This window comes from Notamacropus eugenii, chromosome 2 (genome assembly GCF_028372415.1).
Source record: "Notamacropus eugenii isolate mMacEug1 chromosome 2, mMacEug1.pri_v2, whole genome shotgun sequence".
NCBI lineage: Eukaryota > Metazoa > Chordata > Mammalia > Diprotodontia > Macropodidae > Notamacropus > Notamacropus eugenii.
Window position 1 is genome coordinate 138,710,365 of NC_092873.1, and position 18,203 is coordinate 138,728,567.

Consider the following 18,203-nt stretch of genomic DNA (forward strand, 5'->3'; position numbering starts at 1 on the left):
CCCTTTCCATTTTCATTCTCTAGCTCATTTTACAGGAGAGGAACCTGAGGCAAACAGGGTTAAGTGACTTGTCCCAGGTCACATGATTAGCAAGTGTCTGAGGCCAGATTTGAGGTCTGGTCTTCTGACTCTAGGACTGGTGCACTTATCCACTGTGTCACATAGCTACCCCCAATTTTGACTAACCTCAGGGTTCATTTAGAAATGATAAATAACTTTTGTTTTTACAAAATCTTTACTTGCAGATATAGCCATTCCCTTCCCCAACTCAAAGAACCATTCTCTCTAAGGAAGAATGAACACAGAAAGGAAAGGGAGAGAAAAGCAGTTTGGCAAAACTAACTCACATATCAGTAAATTGTCTTATAGCTATACTTCTACTATTGCTATTACTACTACTACTATTACTACTACATGTTAATCAGGGAATTGTTTTTATGGCACTATATCTCCCAAAATAATGCAAACCCAGTGAAATCAGACACTATTTCATTTTTGTCTGTGTCAGTAGCTAGAACATACTAGGTGCTTAATAAATGCTTGATGATTGATTGATTGATTGATGGAAGTGAATTGAGTATCATTCATATTTGATCCATGACTATTACCTAAGAATCAGAAATCCATTGATCTGGAGTAACCCCCAGTGAATGAGCTCTCATGGAGAATTTTAATGAATTTTTGGTGGGGGTTAGAGATTGATAACTGTTAATGCCCAGTCTTTAACCGACTGAGAAGTTACTTTCTTTTTGAGGGAGTTAAGTGACTGCTGGTAAGTCAGAACATCTTTGGAAGAGGATGGAGAAGCACTGGTCCCACCTAGACTATGACTTACTGAAGATCTTTGTTTAGTGGGAGCCCCATGTCTGGCAGAAGATGGATTAACGGGAATATAGAAATAGCTCTGAACGTTTTCACTCGGTAGCAAGAGTTAGCATTACATACCTTAGTCCTTCACTCTTATCAACCTCACTTAACAAAACAATAGTAACACAGGTTACTTTTTGACACTGTATTGTATGGAGGATTTGGTTTTCTTGAACTGAGTTTGTTTATGTATCTATTTTTATGTCTACTTTTATTTTAAACAATGGTAATCCCCATCTGTGGTAAAAAAAAACAAAAAAAAAACAAAAAAAAAACGCCAAAAAATAAACAACTAGCTATGTGTTTAGTATCCTTATAAAGTTCCATTTATAGGAATGTTTTAAAAGTTGTATTCTGGTGAAAATTGAGTTTGGACCTAGAAAGGAGTACGGTTCCCTTAGATAAAGGCAAACTTGTATAGGAGAGCAAAAACAGATGAAGCAGGATATCAAGGAGATGATTGTAACAGTAACAAGAGATGCATTTTATTTCATAGTACAGTTAACTAATCTTGATAAGAAGGAAGAAAAAGCAGTCATTGGAATGGCTAAAAATCTGGAAGTTGGGGGAGATCAGGAATGTGCCCATTATGCTATTATATAACTAATATCTCTCTTTTGGTAACATTTGGCAAGGCCAGTGGATAAGAATGAAGACACAGGCATTCTTTTCTTTCCTTATTTTCTTTTGCCAGATGAGTCAGAAAATGAGCAGCATTTATTTGGTTGGGTAGGGTGGTGGGGTGGGGGGTGGGGATGGGGAAGGCTGTGCAAACTAATCACTGCAATTTTATTAGTTAGAGAAGTCAAGATTTTTTGGCACCGAACTAGCTTGATGCTTCAGAACTCCTTGAAAATGCTTTTGAATTGTAAAATAGGTGAAGTGTTTAACCTGTAAATAAAACTTGGCTTAAGTAGTACTTGATAACAGTTAAGGATTATTAATAATCCTTAAGTGTGCTCTTTCTGGTTGCTATTGTGTTTTATATATATTAAAAAAAATTATGTTTTTGTAAAAAAAATTGAATAGAAAATTTGCATTTTTTTCAACTTGCAAAGTTTGCATTTATTTTTTCTTAATCAGCAATGTGCAGGGGTGGATTTGTTCTGTGAAGTTTGGATTCAGTCAAAAGGCTGCACTTGAGGACCTAGAACCTCAAAGCTCAAGGTTTCCCACCCCTGCCTGAAGCCTATCCCTTTGACCACCAGGACAAGGTCTCAGATCAATCACAACACATCTAATTGCAGATAAAATAACTAGGAGGAAACGAACAGCTTTTTGAGACCAGATCTTGAATATCTAAACTTTTGTCACAATTGTTGTTAACATGGTAAACAGGAGAACCCAGCGGAACCATGGGAAACCAAAGAACTATGTTGCACTATTTCAGTATGCAGATGTGGTGGTTAGCCAGGATATCTAGGAAGTAAGGATGCTTACTAATGCTGATAGAGATGTGATTGGTCCTGTTGCTTTGGGTAGTATTGCTTTATTGGTATAGATAATCTAATTAAGCCTTTGGTTAGTAGGAATGGACATAGCTTCAGATTTGTATATATGCTTTCTTATTTCTGCCTCTTCTTTGGGAGAAATCATTTGCTTTGGGTAGTCTTGAAAAGGTGAATTTGTGATAAGATTTGGAAGTATGTCTAGGGTGAATGCCTATGAAAGTGATTGATCTGAGACCCTGCCCTTATTTTTTTCAGCCCCAGATATCGCACCTGTAAATTGACATACTAGTCTATACTTTTCATTTATTATGTGAAGTAAAACTTGTCCCATGAAAATAACCACTGGAGTCCTTACTATCCTCATGGAACTTGGATTTGTATATTAGACAATTTCCAGTCAGAAAATTTCAAAGACTGATATTAAAGGAAAGAAAAACTTTGAATTTGTAATTATATAAAAGTTGCATTAGAAAGACAGAGACCAGGAAACCTGAATTCTAGAAACTGGTTTTCTACTTGCTGCGTGCATGACCTTTGCCAAGTCAGTTTCCTTGTTTTGGCCTCAGTTTTCTTACAAGTAGAATAAAAGGGATAAACTAGATGATCTCCAAACTTCTTTCTAAAACCCATATTTTGTGATTATGGGGAGTCACATGTTCCCAGTTAAAAAATTTACGGCAGCATTTCAGAGATTTAGATAGAATATTTATCCAAGGCCCACAGTATGTACAACCACTATTCTAAGTAAGTGCCAGGAGACACAAAATGAAATGTCATATCCACCAGAACATCTAGAATGAGTTCTGTGTAGACCTAGGCTGATAGACAGTGGGCATCAGTAGTTAAAATACATGGCGCCCATGTAATGAGCAAATATGTAAAAAATGACATGGGTATAATGATATTTGTTATAATATTTTTTTCCAAAAGTATTTTTGGCACTGGATCAGTTTGCATCATTGGATTACATACATCTTGTCATTGTGTGCAGCTTGTAATATGATATAAACATTAAATTGACCAACTAATTAAAGTAATGCTGTCCTTTTTGGACAAGTGGACATACTTCTGCAATGAGTAAGAGAAGCTCCATTTCCATGGGAATGTTTCCTGGTACCAGATACTCAGAGTGTTCTTATAACCAGTAAGCCAGAAAATGCAAATTTCTGATAGACTAGAAAAGACCTGAAAACCAGCATTGAATTCCCTTCTGTCAGGTCTATTATAGCAATAGATTTATAATGATACTTACTACATAGATAAGTGGATTATATTTTATTCTTCCTTCAAAACTTAATTAAACTAAGGTAATATACTTAGTGATAAGCTAGTTCTACTCATTCTTAGTTTATATTACAGTCTTAGTGATTGATTAAAGCACCTTTTCAAAAATAATTTATCTTTTTTTTGTCTCGGTATGCCCACTACCTAACACTGTGCCTGGCATGTAGTAGATATTTAATAAGTATGTTGATAGATCGATAAGCCTATAGAAATATTCGTGTATTTAGAACCATTGAAATGGGTTGTTTTTGTATATTTTACCTAGCCCCCAGTAGAATTATAAGGTCCTTGAGGACAGGGACTGTTCCCTTTTTTCGCTTTGTATTCCCAGCACCATTGCTGAGGACATAGCACATGGAGGATGCTTAGTTGAATTGCAGTGGGTTAAAGATCAAGAAACCAAGGAAAATTATTGTTACCATGAACCTGTTATTGTTAAGTTGTTTCTGCCTCTTAGCGATTCCATTTGGGATTTTCTTGACAAAAATAGAGTGGCTTGCCATTTCCTTCTCTAGCTCATTTTACAGATGAGGAAACTGAGGCAAACAGCATTAAGTGACTTACCCAGGGTCACACAGCTAGTAAGTGTCTCAGGCTGACTTTGAATTCAGGTCTTCCTAATTCCAGGCCTGGCACTTTACTGTGCCTCCTAGCTGCCCTTAGTGGAAACCTACAGCTTCCTAATACTTAACTGAAAATATTCTATTCTTTTCCAACAGGAGCACAGAATAGTGTGGTCAGAAAGATCTCAGTTCAGATTTTGCCTCTGGCACATACTGACTGTAACTTTGAACAAATGACTCCCTGCTACTTTAGGTACCTAACATCTTAAATGGTAGAGGAGGTACTGATCTGCACTGGAAAAGAATGTTCCTTCTCTGAGAGTTCCCTATACCAATTAATGCATAGATCCAGTCACTTTCCAAATTTATAAACTGTCTTGTCAGAGATCAGAAAGTTCCAGCAAATGAAGACTGATAGGTGTGTTCTAAAAACTGTTTTTGCACAAGGCCAGATTATAGATTTTTTTCTATTTAAATTTCCCCAAAATTGTTCATTTTTGCCTATGTCCATTTAATATCACGTTGTCTGAAATTAAAGGCAATCACAGGTATCAGTAGTTATGAACCCTTGTGTCCTTTAAAACACAAATGTACCCTATTGGGTCAAACACTGTCTTATAGGTTTGAGTACTACCTGAAGAAAAAAGGGAATATCTCAACAGAATCCTATGTAGAAACTCGAAGTTTCACTTTAAATGTCCTAGTGCCTTATTCACTAAAAGCTTACTCTTCTTTTTTGCCCTTTTTGAGGTACTTTTAAAAACTGATGCCTTTTAATTTTGCATAACATTCATTTCTGAAGGTGTCCCTTCTCATTTCCTTACACAAAGAACCCTCCCTTGTAAAAGAAAAAAAACTTAAAAATAAGAGGGGAAAATACCAGTTCAGCAAAACTGTTAGGTATATTGTCAATGTCTGACAATCTATCCATAGTCCCTTACCTCTGCAATGAAGGAAGGGATGTGTATCTTCTCAATTCTTATGTGGGAAAGTGTTTGATCCATTAAAATATACATGAAAATCAAGTTTGTATTATTGTACTTTCCGTGAATTATTATAGTTTTGCCTATTATTTTCCTGGTTTTGCTAACTTTGCTCTGCTTCAGTTCATAGAAACCTTCCTTGGTTTTTTTTCTGATTTCTCCACATTTGTTATGTCTTGGGCCACAGTGATAGTTCACTGCATTAATATAACATCGTCTATTTAACCATTCTCCACTCAGTGGGTATCTACTCAGTTTTCAATTCTTCGCCACCATAAAAAAATGTTGCAATGAATATTTTGGGGTATAATGGGAACTTTCTTTTGTCTTTGATCTCCTTGGGGCATATGCCAAGCATTTACATCTCTATATCAAAAGGTGTGCACATTTCAGTTGCTTTTATAGTATAATTTAAATTATTTTCCATAGTGGTCGGACTGTTTCACAGCTGCACCAACAGTGTATTTAGGGTGGTGGATTTTTCTGCTTTGAAAATGTCCATCTTTTGTCATCTTTGTCCGTTTGCTGGGTATGAGGTGAAATCTCAGGGTTGTTCTGATTTGTGTTTCTCTCCTTATTAGTGATTTGAAACACAATTAATGTTAATGGTTTGCAATTGGGAGCAATTGCAATTGTTTATTCACATCCATTGACCAACTATGCACTGGGAAATTGTTCTTGGCAATATGTACACATATATTAATTTAATTTCCTAAATATCTTTTCAATCTCCCCTTTTCCAAACTTCTTTCTAGTTTTGACAAAAATTTCTGTCAGATAGGGAGTTCTTTCCCAAGTGATTTATGTTTTCTAGTTTATCAGTTAATATATTACTGATTTCAGTTATTTATCCTATTTGCTTATCTAGTTTATTCTGCTGATTTACTTTTTAAAATTTTCTAACTACTCACTTGTTTTGAAGATTACTGCTTTTAATATAATTTGAAGTCTGGAAGTTAGCTACTGTCCTCCGATTCCTACTTTTTTCACATGATTTCCCTTGAGTATCTAGAATTTTTGTTCTTCCAAGGGAATTTTTTTTGTCATTTTATATAGTTCTGTAAAGTATCCTGTTGACAGTTTGATGTAGCACCAAATCTGTCAATTATTTTAAGTGGCATACTCATTTTTATTATATTGATGTGACCCAATCATAAGCAACAAATCTAATGTTAGTCTTTTGTGACATATATGATTTACTTATATGTTTTTCAGGGTGAAGATGGTTTGCTTGGTGCCCCTGGACCACCTGGTCAAAAGGTGAAAATAATTTTTGAATATTCTACTTAGTTTTTAACCATCATTAACACTTAAAATTAGAACAAGATTATTTTGAACTGTATTTAACATAATGAAATCTCTTCAAAAGCCCCTATAGAAACCCACAAACTTTTATATCTTCTCTCCCAATAGACTTGTGTTGAAAGGACTCACTCTCAAAAGGACATACTCTAGACATTTCTCCCATCAGTGATTTTTAATAATGCTCCTTTTTGTAGAACACCCTAATGGCAGAATTCATTGTCCCATAGGGATAAATTTATCAGCTTTAGAACTGCTCTATGCCTTTAATGAACCCAGCCAGAGACTGAAATTCAAGCTGGAATCTAACATTTTCCTAATCATGTTCCTGTATTTGATTATCTGAAACAAGCTTCTGATCTCAAAATTTGTATCAGGACAAACTCAGCACAATGATGCCAAATGAATAAAATACTTTGAAAATATCAAAGAAAGTATAGAAAATTAACCCCTTCATGAACATCCTCTTGGAAATAAGAGATTTGTAATCTTGAATGAATGAATAAAAAATTGTTAACCACTTGTTATATGCAAAGCACTGTATTAAGTACTGGGGAAACAAATAGAAAATAATATAGTCCCTGTTCTCAAGAAGCTCACATTCTAATAGAGGTCAGACAAATTGTTTGCAATATTTAGCTTCAAGTCAGATGGAGGAGTTTTGTAGTCCTTAGTGTAGAGCAGCAAAACAAATTGTAACATCTCTCATTTAATGTCATTTCCAATGATAAAATAATCTATCAGTCTGTGATATTGAATCATTTGATGATGCCAAGAATTTTGGTGGCAAGATGTTTTTTCCCTGGGTCTTTAGCACCTATGATTGTAGCCGCTAAAGTGGCAGTTGCCAGGGTGCATCTCCATGAGGGTTGAGAAGAGTTCCAGCAGTGACTGGATAACTGAATCTACTTATACATATTTTATTTTATGAGAACCTCTGACTAGCTATTTGCTAAGGGATGATGTAGATTTCGGAGGGAAGGAGCATGGTTATAGATGACTTTGAATTACTAGAAGTTCTGTGAGTGCTTTATTCTGGTAACCAAGAAAAAAATAGGTAAGGTACTTCTTGTTATACCAGCTGTCATACCATTGCACAAACCACACCAAGGCAGGGGAGAACATTATTGATGGAGTGTGAAGTGTCTGCAGGAGCTAAGGGAACAGTTTCCGGGATGCAGATAAGTTTCACAGGTCTCTTCAGTAATATGCCAGAATTGCTGCAAGTTGTCATTTTGAAAAGGTCCTTAGCTACTTCCTGTTATGACTTTTTCCCCCCGTCAAACACATCTGTCTTTAGACATGACTGAGTATGAAGAAGCCAGAAATGGCAAGGGTAAAATGGGAGGACTTGAATTTCTTCACAGTGTTTCTTGGCAAAATCATTCATTGATACAGAATGTGCTGTAGCCAAGAGTCAAATTCCAAGCCAAGGGACATGTAGATTTATCTTCTGGGAAATAACTTTGGACTTTCCAGCAGCTGTTTCTGGTGGCTGCATCATGCTGACTGGGATGGCTGATGTGCTGGAGGCATTAAGTAGCTTAGATGGCAGCTTACTTTAAGTGGTGAGGTTAAAGTCTGTATTCCAGGAATGAAAAGTAGACTTCTATCTTCTGAAGCAAAATGCTCAACCTTCACTTGCTTTCTACCAGTATGACCTACCAGAGTATATCTAACAGATTATTTTCTAATACATTTCTTATTCATCTTTTAATTTTCATGAAACCAAGTAACATGTTCTCAAAGATCTAAAAAAAGGGGAAGGGAAAAAGTTTTTCTTTCTCTTTCTTCATTTGTTGATTCATTCTTCAAATATTTGTTGACTGTCTACCCTGCTTTTTAGCACCGTACTTCTTTCTATAGTCTATTCCTGCCATTGACACATATAAAATATCTTTGTAGGATTACAAAATGGTAATTATGCTCAGGAGTTTCAGCAAAGAATAAGAGTTGTCCTCTTTTAATTCAATTCAATACTAGCTATGTGACCTGGGCAAGTCACTAAACATCTGATGGCCTGTTTTTTTCCTGTAAAATGGGGATAATAACAGCACCTATTTCCCAGGGTGGGTATGAGGATCAAATGAGATAATAACTGTAAAATGTTTATCACAGTACCTGATGTATAGTAAGTGCTATATAAAAGTAAGATATTAGTAGTAGTAGCACTCAAGTAACAAATGTTCATGAAATGTTGACCATCTGTTGTGCATTGGGCTAAGCGTTAAGGATACACAATGCAGTCCTTCATGGTTCACCAGTGATGAGGGGTTCTATATCATCTCAACAAAGTGCATATCCTTATCAAAGAGCCAGACTGCCTGTCCTTCTCTAGGGATCACCCCCATTACATATGAGAAATTTTGTTGCATTGGAGCCTCCTTGAGTGAGGATGAGGGACAGTCGAGTTTTGAGAGGAAGATTTCCATCTTAGACATGAAGAATATGAAGTCTAGTGGAAGATCAAGGTGGCAATAGCTGGCAAATATACAGTTGGTGTGGAATCTCCAGAGAATTCCACTATGCAACAGATTCTTCTTTTGCTCTTACCAACTTTACTCATGAGAAAACCCATTTTGGGGGTTTTCTTTTTTTTGGGTGCTTTGAATGAAATTGTCACCTTTGAACTTACTCTATCTGTAAATTAAAAGTACTAATTCTTTTAAAAATACTATATTACCAAAACATTTATCCATTCCATAAACACACATGCTTTCTCTCTCTCTCTCTCTCTCTCTCTCTCTCTCTCTCTCTCTCTCTCTCTCTCTCTCTCTCTCTTCCCCCCCCCCTCTCTCTCTGAGAAAGAGAGAGGAAAGGAGGGAGGGAAGGGAACAGAAAAAGGGAGAGTGAGTCTATGTATATTTCATCCTCCACTGAAGTCATTCATGCTTCGGTGCTTTATAATGATGTGCAGACAACCATGAGTTTTTTAATATTATACCAAGAGAGTATAACTTCTACCACATCACAAAGCTGCAAATTTTTGGAATGTAGGCCTAAGGACAAATTTATTTTAAGTCTCACCTGAAGATGAGGTTGGCCAAGTTAGGACAAGCTCATCATCCAAAGTTGGTGATTAATCACCAGGTGATTAATTTTCTGGCCCGAGCAGTTCCTGAAAGCTATCTACTAAGGTCTGGAAGGGTTCCTGTCTATATCAGGAAGAAAGCACCCACACCTATAAAACTGTTGCTCTCTGTTAAACTACATTGAATTGAATTTTTTCAAGTATTGAGGCAGTATTCTTACATGTGCTACATTTCTTTACAACAGGGAGAGCATGGCTTTGAAGGAAGAAAAGGAGAAGTTGGTGAGAAGGTAAGGATTTTTTTAAAAGAAACTTTTTAGTAGTAAGTATTTGTATGTTATTTGGTTATTTTTTAGCCCTCAAAACAAACCATTTCATTTGTATTCTGCTTTCTATATAAAACTGGTTAATTGTTCAGTAATAATAAAAATATGATTCCAATTAAGTTAGACCAATTCAAGTCTTAAAAGATTATAACAGATCATTCTCATTTTCTTTGAATGGTATTCTGTACTTCTACAAAAATATGCTAAATACTATGATTGATTCCCTTTCAAAATCATCCTCTGCACAACTTGTCTCCTTCTCCATCGCATATATCTTTTATGTGCATAATTGTTTGCATGTTGTCTTTTCCATTAGATCGTAAACTTCTTGAGTCATGTTTTTGCCTTTCTTTGTATCCAAGGGGCCTTTAGCCTGGTGCTAGACACACTTTAGCTGTTCAATCATGTCCAACTCTTTGTGACCCTATGGACCATAGCATGCCAACGGACCATAGCATTCCAATACTGTCCAGGGGATGTTCTTAACAATGATACTGGAATCGTTTGCCATTTCTTTCCCTAGTGAATTAAGGCTAAGAGAAGTTTAGTGACTTACCCAGGATCATAGAGCTAGTAAATGTGTGGGACCAGATTTAAACTCAGATCTTCCTGACTCCAGGACCAATCTTTGATCCATTGAGCCACCTACCTGTGACCATTAAGTACACAGTAAGTGCTTAATAAATGTTTACTGTTGTTGTTGATGATGATCACTAATATACAAGTCTGACAGTTTTGCTTACCTATTCAGTAAATGCTAGTGGTTCAAGGATCAAATGTAAACTCCACTATTTGACATTTAAAGCCCTTTGTAACCTGATTCCAAACAACTTTGTAGGCTTAATCCTTTGTAAGCTTTCTATAATTCAACTGAATTGGTTTTCTTGACAGTCCTTACATAGAACATTCCATTTTTCTCCATGGCTTTGTTCAAGCTGTACCTTGCTTAGATTTCATTCTTTTCCTCACTTCTATCTCTTAGAATTCTTAAGTTCCTTCAAAGCTCAAATGTCAACTCAGACGTGAGTCCTCTCCTTTTTCCACCCCCCGCAGTAGATGCTAATGCCTTTCTGTCCAGAGTAGCTCATGTTCATTTTTTATTTACTTATATATGTATATATTTTCTCCCTGATATAAGCCCTTTGAAGGCAGGGACTATTTCATGGGTTTTTTTTTGTATCCCCAGCACCTATTAGAATGACTGAAATAGAGCAGGTGTTTAATAAATGCTTGTTGATTGATATAGTACTCATAACAATATATTTTCTAGCAATTATTGTTTCACATAACAATACATATATGGTCATTAGAAGCAGTTAATTACATAGGTCATTGTAAACTTGCTGATAATTTATTGTGACAAGTGTTTACTATCAATGACAACAATTGCAATAGTCATTGATAATACATTGATAATACATTTTTCAAAATCTACATACAACAAATTCATAGCAGTTTGTTCAGTTTTTGTGCTTAGATATTGTTTTTTCACTGCTCCCCAAGAGTCACTAAACAGAAAACAGAAAAATGAGCTGATTTGAGTTTTGAGCCCTTTGCCTTCTCTTGAAAGAGGAATAGGAATTGGAATATGTAATCCAAGGGTGGACTTATCTTCCTTAAATAAGCAGTATTTATTATTGATCAGTAAAAATCATATTTTTATACTACTTTAAGATTTACCAGTTTCTTGACTATAGTCTTGTGAGGTAGCCAGTGTGAATATTATTATCCCCATTTTACACAAGTGAAAACTGAGGCTTGTCCATAACAAGTAAGTATTAGAGTCAGGATTCCAACCCAGAACTCTGAACTGTGAAATTCAGTGCACTTCCACTGTGAATTTCTGACTGTATATATTTAAATTTCTTGGTATCCATTAGCAATTTGCTTCCCTAATGGCTCTTCTATGTAATGCCTGAACATGTATTATAATTACAAGGTAAGCAACTTATGTTTTGTAAGCTCCATGGTAATTACTGTTAGATTTATTAAGTGCAGCAAACATCTGTAAGAAATTGTGATAGTTGCATAATGTATGAGCACTCCATTAAATGATGCCTGTTTCAAATGAGCTACTTTTTTTTAAATGGGTCACTTTGTTGAGGGAGCCCTGTATTTCTGCACTAGAACACCCCTGATTCCAAGCACAGAATTTAAGTATAAAGCTTTCCTTCCTTATGTTACTGATTTATCAATGTGTTTTGCCTGTATTAAAAAGCATCAGAATAAATAAAAAGAATTGACAGAATCTCCGTAATTTAAAGAGGCACCAAATCATTAAACCCATCTCTAAGGAGCTCTTTTTGTGTTTTATGTGCACATTTGATTTCAAGAGGTAATAACCTACTCCTGGGCAAACAAAACAAGGAATCTTTAGTTTACAGATCTCCCTCCAGGTTTTCCATATAGGGTAAATGACAATGTGTATGGTTTGTCTCATATTCTTAGCTTTCCTGGGAGGTGAAAAGTGTTTATGGAGGTGATCAGAAGGAAATGAGGCATCAAAAGTTAAAGACAACCTTATTATAATTCAAGACAATAGTTTGTAGCCAGCTGCATCATTCCTATTGTAATTCTTACACTTCAAAAAGGCTGCCTTTGGAAATGAAATGTTATTTTCTAATTATTTGAAATACCTCTTTTTCTCCTTTTAATTTGGTATTATGTATTAATTAGAAATTTTTGGTGTTTCCAATCAGTTTATTAAGATAAAGTCAAATCAAGTGAACAAGCATTCGTTAAATATCCACAATATTCTAATCTAGACACTGCTGGGATAAAGATGATAAACTTGCTATAGTGAAACTGATGCTTTATCTTTCCTTAGAAATTCCAAGTGTTACAGTCATGCTAATCACATATTATTGGGTAACTCTAAGAAAGAAACTCAAAGTGCTTATAATATACCTTTTCCCAAAGATAACACAAATTTGATTTTTAGACATTTATAGAAAAAATACATGAATCTTGTGTACAATGTTAAAGTCATCCAGCTTTCTCCTTTGTCCATCTTATTACTCTTCATTAAGTCATTTCTTAGTAGTGTTTAAAATCAGCTATTCTAAGTGCTTCAATCTGTGAATTGTAAAGTAAGATTGTTCCAGGAAATTTTGTGTATGAAGCTATCGCATCTTTTAATCTGAAAATGAAATCAACTCAAATATCAAAAACACCAGCTATACAAAAACATTAAAATATGTTACTATAAAAATCTACATCTCTTTTATGATCTTGAATAAAGGTCAAATGGAGAAATCTCTTGCCTTCATAGAATCCAAATGAGTGTAGAAAGCAACACTGAAGTGCTGTTTTTCTACCTGATTGATTTTGCATAGAAGCGTCATTGTCAGTCATTGTCCAAGAAGGAGCCAAAGGAACTTGCTGTGTGATAATGATGATCTCATTGACAGCTACAGATGTGAAACATCAGCACTCAGCAACAATTGCAGATATTCAACAAATTAAAGATGAAGCCCATAATTCTGTCAAATCAATGCTTAGGTAAAAGGTAAGATGGAAGAAAAATAGACCTATGGACATTTTAATCTGCAGTTGTTTTTATTAAACACACACACATGTGCACACACACATACACAAAACCTAGCTATTTCTCTCTTTTTTAAATTTAAATTTATTTATTTAAGTTTTTAACATTCATTTCCACAAAATTTTGGGTTCCAAATTTTCTCCCCATTTCCCTCCCCCCACCCCAAAATGCCGAGCATTCTAATTGCCCCTATCACCAATCTGCCCTCCTTTCTAACATCCCTCCCTTCCCTTATCCCCATCTTCTCTTTTGTCCTGTAGGGCAAGATAATTTTCTATACCCCTTTACCTGTATTTCTTATTTCCTAGTTGCAAGAACAATACTCAACAGTTGTTCTAAAACTTTGAGTTCCAACTTCTCTTCATCCCTCCCTCCCCACCCATTCCCTTTGGGAAGGCAAGCAATTCAATATAGGCCATATCTGTGTAGTTTTGCAAATGAGTTCCATAATAGTCATGTTGTGTAAGACTAACTATATTTCCCTCCATCTTATCCTGCCCCCCATTGCTTCTATTCTCTCTTTTGATCCTGTCCCTCCCCAAGAGTGTTGACTTCAAATTGCTCCCTCCTCCCATTGCCTTCCTTTCCATCATCCCCCCCACTCTGCTTATCCCCTTCTCCCCCACTTTGTTGTATTGTAAGATATGTTTTCATACCAAAATGAGTGTGCATTTTATTCCTTCCTTTAGTGGAATGTGATGAGAGTAAACTTCATGTTTTTTCTCTCACCTCCCCTTTTTCCCCCCACTGAAAAGTCTTTTGCTTGCCTCTTTTATGAGAGACAATTTGCCCCATTCCATTTCTCCCTTTCTACTCCCAATAAATTTCTCTCTCACTGCTTAAATTCATTTTTTTAAGATATGATCCCATCCTATTCAATTCACTCTGTGCTCTGTGTGTGTGTGTGTATGTGTGTGTGTGTGTGTGTAAACCCACCAACTACCCAGATACTGAAAAAAGTTTCAAGAGTTACAAATATTGCCTTTCCATGTAGGGATGTAAACAGTTCAACTTTAGTAAGTCCCTTATGACTTCTCTTTGCTGTTTACCTTTTCATGCTTCTCTTCATTCTTGTGTTTGAAAGTCAAATTTTCTTTTTAGCTCTGGTCTTTTCATCAAGAATGCTTGAACGTCCTCTATTTCATTGAAAGACCATTTTTTCCTCTGAAGTATTATACTCAGTTTTGCTGGGTAGGTGATTCTTGGTTTTAGTCCTAGTTCCTTTGACTTCTGGAATATCCCATTCCACGCCCTTCGATCCCTTAATGTAGAAGCTGCTAGATCTTGTGTTATCCTGATTGTATTTCCACAATACTTGAATTGTTTCTTTCTAGTTGCTTGCAGTATTTTTTCCTTGACCTGGGAACTCTGGAATTTGGCCACAATGTTCCTAGGAGTTTCTCTTTTTGGATCTCTTTCAGGCAGTGATTGGTAGATTCTTTCAATATTTATTTTGCCCCCTGGTTCTAGAATATCAGGGTGGTTTTCCTTGATAATTTCATGAAAGATGATGTCTAGGGTCTTTTTTTTATCATGGCTTTCTGGTAGTCCCACAATTTTTAAATTGTCTCTCGTGGATCTATTTTCCAGGTCAGTGGTGTTTCCAATGAGATATTTCACATTATCTTCCATTTTTTTCACTCTTTTGGTTTTGTTTTTGTTTTGTGATTTCTTGGTTTCTCATAAAGTCATTAGCCTCCATCTATTCCATTCTAATTTTGAAAGAACTATTTTTTTCAGTGAGCTTTTGAACCTCCTTTTCCATTTGGCTAATTCTGCTTTTGAAAGCATTCTTCTCCTCATTGGCTTTTTGAGCCTCTTTTGCCAGTTGAGTTAGCCTATTTTTCAAGGTGTTATTTTCTTCAGCATTTTTTTGGGTCTCCTTTAGCAAGGTGTTGACCTGCTTTTCATGCTTTTCTTGCATCGCTCTCATTTCTCTTCCTAGTTTTTCCTCCACCTCTCTTACTTGATTTTCAAAATCCTTTTTGATCTCTTCCATGGCCTGAGACCATTGGATATTTATTTTGGATGTTTGGGATACAGAAGCCTTGACTTTTATGTCTTTCCCTGATGGTAAGCATTGTTCTTCTTCATCCAAAAGGATGGGAGGAGATATCTGTTCACCAAGAAACAACCTTCTATAGTCTTATATTTTTCCCCATTTTGGGGCATTTTCCCAACCAGTTACTTGCCTTTTGGATTTTTCTGTGAAATCTCAGTTCCTCCAAGGTGGCACAATCAAGTGTGTACACTGGTCTGGAAGCAGGAAGGGATTTTTATGCCCAGAATCTTAGCAGAGTTTCCTCTCCACAGTCCCCTGGCCTCCAGTTCTGCCAAACCAGCACTGGGGAGCTGGGATTCAGTCAAGCTGTGGGGGCAGGGCCGCCATTCAGTGTGAGACAAAGACCAGCTCCCTCAGGGTCTCTAGATAGGGCCAAGGTAATAATTAGCTCCTCAGTGCCCCCAGGGGTTTTACAATCCAACAATAGATTCAGGCCACTGTAGGGGCTGAAATGGGAACTGCTGCTGCCTGCAGTGGCCTCTGCAGCCACTGCCTAAGGCCAGAGCTATGGAAAGTCCCTTCTCCCTTTCTGGCCAGATGAAAAAAACCCATCACTGACATTTGGCGCCTGTGGGTTGAACGATCTGTGAACCTGCTGCTGCTGGGACTGGGGATTCCATGACTAGAGATTCTGCTCCTGAGGGCTGTTCATGAGCCTGTGCATTGTGCAGCCAAGGCTGGGCTGGGCTCCTTGCTCTGCTCCTCATCCAGTGCAACTGACATTTCCCATGGGCCTTTCAGGTCACCCTGGACTGGAAATCTCCTCCACTCTGTTGTTCTCCACTTCTGCAGCTCCAAAATTTGTTGAGAGTCCCTTTCTACAGGTATTTTATGGGCTGTGTGGGGAGAGCCTGTGTTTGTATGTCTTTCTACTCCACCATCTTGGCTCCACTCCCCTAGCTATTTCTCTTGACCATAAATTCAGGTTAAAAAAAAAATTCAGCTTCACTGTGTACCAGTTCCTTTCTTTAGAGAAAAGGGAGGCTATGGCACACCCTTGCCCCAACTTTGATAAGCAGAGTACATAATTATCCACCCAAAGACCAGTAGAATAGATTAAAACAAACAAAAAAAAGCAGGGAATTGGACACATTCACCATCCTATAGCACCACCTTATATCCCAATGTCAATGTGGTACAATATCTGTTTTAAATTTTTGAGCTGACTTTAGGTTTCTTTTAGGTTATGGGAACTATGAGGGAAAGACAGAGCTAACTTTTATGGGGGTTCATTATTGAATGATGTAGTCAGGGGTAGGGAATCTGCGGTATTAAGGCCATATGTGGCTCTCTAAATCCTAGTGGGGCCCTTTGACTGACTGCAAATTTCACAGTTCTTGAAGAGGACTGATGACATCGGGAGAGTGATGTCTTGACTTGCAAGTGAATTGGATTTAGGTGAGGCAGAGCTTCAGGTATATAATGCTAATGGATGCAAAGAGTTCTTTTCTGACAATGACTATTTGTCAATTATTATATGAACTGAGTATATATCTGGGTCAAATTTACAGCTTGTATACCTTAGGAAAAACATCAGAGCTGTAGGGGTTTTTTCCATATTAAGAGGGAGGCATTAATATGAAAACAAAAAGCAAATATCAGCACCATTATAAGAACTAGTTTTTGAAGCAATTGCTTTTGCTAAAATTCTATTTTTTTAAAGTAGGATTTCAGAAGATCATAGATTTTTAGGGTTAAGAGGAACCAATTTTCTGCTTTCCTTCTGACCTTGGCTATATTTATTTTATTTGTACAAAACCTTTTTAAATTTAGCGTATTTGAAGTTATCCATTTTAAACCTAACTTTGCTATCACTTGTTTATTTATAAATTGTTAGCCTTTCCATGAATCTGATAAGCAATATGTTTCATGTTCTTTAAATTTTCTTACAATCTCTCTCTTTCTATCTAGGTCATGTATCCATTTTGACCTTATCTTGGTAAATGGTGTAAGATATTGGTCTATGCCCAGTTTCTGCCATAGTGTTATCCAATTTTCCCAAGAATTTTTAATGTGAAGCTGTTTTCTAAAAAAGGTTTTGATAATTGTATTCCAACACAACCTTTTCCTTTGTAACCCTATGTATTTTATTTCATACATTTAAAAACATTTTTCTGAGATGGGATATAAAAGTTTCAGCAGACTGTCAAGACATAAAAAGATTAAAGAACACCTACTCTAAGTCTTTTTCTTAGGCTAAAAATCCCTGTTCTTTCATCTGTTCTTCATATGGTTTCAACTCCAGGCACTTCACTATGTTTTTCTTTTTTGCCTTGCTCCGTACATTCTCCATGTTATTAGTTTGCTTCTTAAAATTTGACATCCAGAAGTGAACATCATGCTTCAGATGTGGCTTGATCAAGGCATAGTTCAGTGGGCTGATCACCTCCTCATTCATGGGTGTGACATCTCTCTTAATACAGATTAAGATCATATTAATTTTCTTGGTTTCCATATCACATTGCTTACTCATATTAAGCTTGAATCCATTAGTACCTCCTGTTCTTTTTCATTTCACCTATTCTTCAGTTATGCCCTCTTCATCTTGAGCTTGTGTGCTTGATTTTTTAAAAACAATTAATCAATATGTGTATGACTTCACATTTATAACTATTGAATTTCAGGATATTTCCCCAATTTTATTTGACCCAAGCTTCCAAATGATCAGCATTTTTTGAATACTGATTCTGTCATCTAGTATGTTGAGGTATTTTTAATAGTTTTACGTTATCTGCAAATTCAATAAACATGCTTTCTGCTTTTTTTTCTAAACAGTTGAAAAATATG

At 36.3% G+C, this 18,203-nt stretch overlaps 1 protein-coding gene across 1 annotated transcript in view; it reads left to right on the forward strand.

The window, feature by feature from the left end:
- The window catches only part of COL19A1 (collagen type XIX alpha 1 chain), a 408,633-nt gene that overhangs the window by 98,318 nt on the left and 292,112 nt on the right, over positions 1-18,203 (forward strand). Inside the window, exons 12-13 of the mRNA XM_072642569.1 lie at positions 6,364-6,408; positions 9,727-9,771. Of these exons, the coding sequence (XP_072498670.1) occupies positions 6,364-6,408; positions 9,727-9,771 (90 nt within the window). The remainder of the gene's footprint in view (positions 1-6,363; positions 6,409-9,726; positions 9,772-18,203) is intronic.